Raw genomic sequence first — 6,287 nt, 5'->3', positions numbered from 1 at the left:
TTTTTTTATTATTATTGACTTGACACGAAAAGAAATGTCATCTACTCGTGGTCGAAAAATTCGTTGTCTTCTCAAACAACGTCTTTCGGCTCTTTCTAACTCTTCGATAGCCATAAGAATTACGTATCCGTCAGCCATTTTCACTTTCGTGTAGCGATCTCACATGCTCGACTCAACGTGAGTAGCAACTCGCATGGTGAGATGGGAAAGCACGTGAGTTAGAACTCGAGACTACCAATTTGACGTCAGTGTGTGAGAAAATACCACGTGACACCTTCAACACGTTGGGAGTTGTAACACGAAAAACTCGAGACTAAGGCCCCTGGGCTGTTAGCCGCTTGCCCGCTAGATATTTGGCCGCCCTCGCCCGATTACGTGAATCACGAATTCACGTATTTATAACTTACCAGTAAATTCTTATCGGTTGGGTTAGGTTTTTATGATAGTTCTGTATAGTTGACAGGAGTTATCAAATATTTTAATGGATTTTTTTTATTATTATTCCGCTCTCCGATTTTATATTACTCACGGATTTCAATGTTAAACCAGTGATATTACGATTACGTACGTCCCATCTCTAAGGAGATGTAGAAAAAAACGTGTACAATTCTTGTATAGTGTTAAAAAATTAACTGTTACTTTGACAGCGTCATTTACAACTAAATTTAATGAATGAGAGATATGCACCAGGTACAGAAAAAGCTCTAGAATTTATATTCCTTAAATTTACGATTTATGTATCCGTTTGTCGTAAAAATTTGTCTTTCCACTTTCTCCCCGAGACTACAAATATTAGAGTACAAAGTAACCGGTTTCGACTTATTTCTATTTAAGTAATAGTTAAATAATTAAGCGATTAGGGAATCGGGGACATGAATAAAAACCCTGACGAAAGAGCCGAAATTTTACTTAAACAAAAGCTTAACCGAACCAATCTCTAGCCGAGTTCTTCGTAATATTAGATGTAATAAAGAGAGAAATTTTTCCAGTTCAATGACAGTGACCGAAAAGTTGTAAATTTTGAAAATTTCCGTGGACCCTGGTCCTAAAACGAATTAATTAGAAAACAAATGACATACAATCTATTAAGTTTAACATATTTAGATTTTTACAGCTGTGGTGAGAAACGTTTAAAATCTACAACAACCCCGTCGCGTCCTTTGAGGTATACTAGTGATGCGACAAAAGAGGCATTTGACATTGACCGGTATCGGCACCCTCGGGATTTGGCAGCCCGCGTGCCTGCACCTACCAGGATCATCTCTGATTCCATCCATTAGTCACTCGTAGGGAGCTATTTGAATAAGTGGATTGTTTTAAGATTTAAAAAGTAAAGAAGATTTTATGTTATTTTTATGTACGTTTCTTTACAAAGCTATATTTAATTATAATCTTCTTTAAAAGTATATTAATATATTTGAAGAATATTTTGTACCAGGTATGTACTGTACATCCACCACATTTTTTTTCACCGAGTAAGTTTTTATTATTTTATTTATAATGACCTAAGTTGGTGCGGTTTTTTTTGCTCAATTGTGTTATTCTGCGTCATTAGTTCTATTTTTTTGGAAATGTTCCCACTTACTCCTCCAGAAGTGTTAAAGCAAACCCAAGAAGAACGGAAGGGAACTAAACATCATCGTTCACCGAGTGATCCGGGTGTAAAATATCCAAAGTTAGAACATTATTTTAAGAGGCAATCTCCTCCGGACTCAGATAGAGAAGAATTGTTAACCTTACGGCAATATTTGGAGACGACTTTAAATGCAGTAATGATGCAGTTGAAGTGTATCGGAGATAGGCTCGCCAATTTGGAAATGGCCAACCAGTCAACCTTGTCCTCTGTAAGAAAATTGGAAACTGACTTTCCTAAAATATTCGCGATTAGATAAATTGGAACAGCAACATCAGTTACCTTTGGACGACGTTGGTGAGTTACACTCCTTTGCCTACGATAGACAAATTAATGCTTCAAACAGAAGCAATTTAATGTTATTTAATCATAGTATTCCGCTCGAGTTGGATTTGCGGGATTATATTGTTAACTTATTTTCTAAGGAATTGGATGTGACTGATCTGTCGGGGCATAATACCGTTTGAGAGGTAAAGCTCGGGAATTCTATAGCATCCAGTTGTCGTCCTGGAAATGTCGAAATTATTTATTGCAAAAATTTCGGACGAAAACTCAACAAGAGGGCAGGGAAAGACAGGTGAAATTTAGGTTGGCACTGGATCTGTCGTTTAATTCCCGTGTTCGCCGTAAAAACCAGGTTACTTTTTTAAAAGAGTACCGGAAAGCTGGTCGTCGTGTTTTTTTTTGCGAGATGACGTATTATATGTAGATGACAAGAGATTTACGTATTCTATCTCGGGCCATCGCTTAATTAATAGAGGTTCCTGTTTCTTTTTTATTTTGAATTTTCCTCCCCGCAGGATAGTCGATTTGGAGAGACTTTCAACTTCATCGTGCCCGGACCAGTTTGATTCGAATAGTTATTCGGAATCGTTGTTTTTTTGGAATTGTTGTGGATTTAGCACTAAGTGTTCTCTGTTGGATTATATGATTAAACGACCGGGTTTAATTTGTTTAGCTCTTGTTGAAACCTGGATAGTTTCAGTGGATGGAGATTTTCTTGCTAACTTTCTTCCAGTAAACTGGAGGTATTTTATGATTCCAGCGGAAAAGCCACTGGGGCCGGGTAGACCCCATGGTGGTATTTTGTTCTTTTTTGATGAAGTTAGAGGGCATTTCAAGTTATTGGAAATTTATCCTGATTTAATGGTGATTGGCTTATCACTTTACTCGGTTCTCGAACCTAGAAATATCCTGGTGCTGGTGGTATATGCTGGCTCGCAGATACAGAAGGGCTTACGTTTAGACTTGTTTTCCTCTATTTTGAACTGTTGGTCTTCGTACTACCGTGGAATTGTGATAATGAGCGATTTTAACGTCCACATTGGTGAAGAAATTGATTAACATTTCAATGTAGCCTCTCCCAACATTTTTGATGTCAGACGGTCAAAGGATTTAAAGGTCGACACGGCCGGGAGACAGTTTCTGTGTTGGTTGATTGAACACGATTTTATTCTCCTTAATGGTCGTACTAAGGGAGATTTCCCAGGTGAACTAACTTTTTTGTCAAAAGTGGGTAGCTCGGTTATAGACTTTATTGTCGTTTCTCAGAATCTGGTTCATAAGGTTGAATCCCTTTGTGTTGGGTCTCTCTCATCTTCGGACCATTTTCCAGTGGAATTACAGTTGTCGGCCGGAAACAGATTTTCCTTTGTTGATGGGCTTTGTCCCACCAAGACTCGTTATGTTTGGAATGATTCAAAAGTAGAATTGTTTGGTGACGCCGTATCGCTGAGTTTCCGAAATATAAACTTTGATTCTGTGTCTGTTGATGATTTATATGGTATTATTTTATCCGAGCTATGCTCTATCTTAAGAAGACTAAATGTGTTAATTGAATGTGTTGAACCTTACAGGAGGATTCGTCCCCCTTGGTTTGATAGATCATGTTACATTCAGAAGCGAGCGAGGAACATTGCCTTGGGCAGATCTAATAGTCAGGCTGATTTGGCTTCCTTTTTAAATTTAAAACGACAATATAATTCACTTATTAGGGCCAAAAAGAGGAAAGATTTATGTAATTATGCTTTACAGATGGATGGGATTAGAGACTCTAAGACCGTTTGGTATCGGATAGGTCGTTTTCGTCGGGTCAGGCGCATACTAGACCAAGAGATTTCCTTGGCCGACTGGTTTATTTATTATCAACAATTATTTAGTTTAAATACACCGAATTTACCCCCGATTCTGTCACTGCCGATGGCTTCTTTTGTTGTTGATCCTAATTTAGATCTTCCTATCTCTGATACAGAGGTGAATACAGCACTTCAAAAGATGCGAATTCGTTCTACTCCCGGGGTGGATAATGTTTCACCGTCTTTAATTGTTTACTCTAAGGAAACTTTGGTTCCTTACTTGGCCAAGTTATTTAATCGAGTTTATGACACTGCTAGAATTCCGAATTCGTGGTTAGAGGTAAAGATAAAAGTTATCCATAAAAAAGGTCCACTAGACGATCCCGCTAACTTTCGACCAATATCGTTGTTGCCTGTAGTTCGAAAAATATTTACTTCTATTTTGGCATATAGATTATGTATTTGGCTAAAAGAGAGGAATCTGATTCAACTAGTGCAATTTGCTTTCCAACCTCGGAAGAGCACTTTAAGTAATATTTTGATTCTTTACTCCATTATTTGTAGACAGCTATCAAAGAAAAGACAATGTTTACTTGCAGCGTTCATTGACTATAAGAAAGCCTTTGACAGTGTTGTTTTGAATATTTTGTTATTTAAATTAAAAATGCTTGGAATCTCTGACAAGTTTATTGACATTATTCAATGTTTATTTTCAGGATTGAAAACAAGGGTTTCCACTAGTGCCGGGTCTACAGATGCTTTTTCATTAGAAAAGGGTTTACCACAGGATGATTCCTTAAGTCCGATATTGTTTATTTGTTATGTTAATGACATGGTACAAGTTTTTGATGATTTAAGTAAAGATTCCATTTCTCTGGGAAACTACGAAGTCCATTTACTTCAATTTGCTGATGATACAGTGGTGTTATCCACTACCCCGATTTATCTACAAAGGAAATTGGATAGGCTATATAATTATTCCTCCAATTTGGGTTTGAGAATTAATTTATCCAAATCGAAAATAATAATTTTTAGACATGGTGGAAGGCTAAAAAAAGCCGATAAGTTTTTCTTAAACGGTAAAGGAGTCAGTATTGTTAATGAAGTTATATATTTGGGGATTCGTCTCTCAGCTACTACCTCGTTCCAAAATTACATTTCTTACGTTAAAGGCAAAGCATTTTCCAAAATAAATGTTATAACAGAAATCTTAAGAAGGGTTAAAAACAGTCATATGGCTTTGTGTAAAAAACTTGTCGCCTCTCTTTTTACTTCGAGTTGGTCTTATAGTTTGCCCTTTCGGAAGCCTTTTTGTTTCGAGGGTATCGACTCTATAGAACTGATGTTCTTTCGTCGTCTGTTTGGTCATGAGAGGTCGATCCCATCGTATGCAATCAGATATGAATTGGGCCTTGAGTTTCCCCGGAAACACTTTGTCAAATTAACCTTAAATTTTCTGAGAAACATAATCTCTGACCCATCATCCTTGGAATGTGAGGCTTATTCTACTTTGAAGAAGTTTTCACCGAAAAGATCGCTCAAATTCTGTTGGTTTACTAAACTAGAGAATCTATTTAATAGAATAGGTATCTCACTCTCTTTGATAGATTCCTCTCCAGATGTTTTGAAATATTACGCAGATACAATTTTACAAGAGTTTGATAATCTTTTCTTGAGAGAAGAAGGGGATAGGATTCTTAATGCTAAGTACCATTTATGGTACCCAGAAATATTAGACAACAGCCGGTGTTTTTACATTTATTATCAGCAGTTACCGTTTATTGTTAAAAAACGATAATACAGATTCGTCTAAATAAGTTTCGTTTAATATGGAAACACTTGTGTATTGATCTACGTTCACCGGAAATGTGTCCGTTTTGTAAGAAAGGATATGCGACTTTAAATCACTACATGTTTGACTGTAAGGATTTTGAATATTTGCGTCTATCAACACTTTCTAACAATCTGCTATAAGTAATAGATATGTATATATGTATCCATGGTGCAGTTTTCTTTATATTCCTTTTAAAATCAAATATTTCCTATAAAATCAATTTTAAAATCATATATTTCCTCAAAAAATTGATGAAAACTTCATAGGTTAATTCTACAGAAATAACCACCGTTTTTTTGCCTGGACCGCATTTAATCAGAGACAATAGCTTATCTTCGTATTCTTTATTTTCTTACTATGCATTTCGGGTGCAATATTTTCGTATCACTTGCACCCCTCTTCAGGTTTTTTTTACATTTCTATATATTGGTAAATTTAATTATTACATTTGTTTTTACGGTAAATTACAACAATAGTTATTTGGATATATTTATACAATAGTTAACTAGGGAGACTATCCGATTTTTTTGAAAGAGCGATATAAACTGTTGTTTTTCTTTTTTTAGAAGAGACAGTTGCGTATGTGGTGTGGCTGACTCGCCATTGGATGCGTTTCATATTATCGCTGTTTGTACTTTTTTGTCAAAATTACGTGAGGAGACCTTTGGGGTTCCCTGTTTTTCATTTAATCAGTTTAAAAAAGTTATTTCTGATTTTGATTTATTTTTTAAGGCTTAAAGTGAAA

At 36.0% G+C, this 6,287-nt stretch overlaps 1 protein-coding gene across 1 annotated transcript; it reads left to right on the top strand.

Annotated features, from left to right (window-relative positions):
- The first annotated feature begins 1,571 nt into the window (after positions 1-1,571).
- On the top strand, positions 1,572-5,506 carry LOC111622819. Its single transcript, XM_023365241.1, has 3 exons — positions 1,572-1,788; positions 1,889-1,930; positions 2,991-5,506. The coding sequence occupies exons 1-3, from the start codon at positions 1,572-1,574 to the stop codon at positions 5,504-5,506; spliced, it is 2,775 nt and encodes a 924-aa protein (XP_023221009.1).
- The last annotated feature ends 781 nt before the right edge of the window (positions 5,507-6,287 follow it).

This window comes from Centruroides sculpturatus, unplaced genomic scaffold (genome assembly GCF_000671375.1).
Source record: "Centruroides sculpturatus isolate CEXI.00-Female unplaced genomic scaffold, Cexi_2.0 scaffold332, whole genome shotgun sequence".
Taxonomy (NCBI): domain Eukaryota; kingdom Metazoa; phylum Arthropoda; class Arachnida; order Scorpiones; family Buthidae; genus Centruroides; species Centruroides sculpturatus.
The sequence above is the reverse complement of the archived record's forward strand: the minus strand, read 5'-3'. Positions and strand labels throughout refer to the sequence as shown.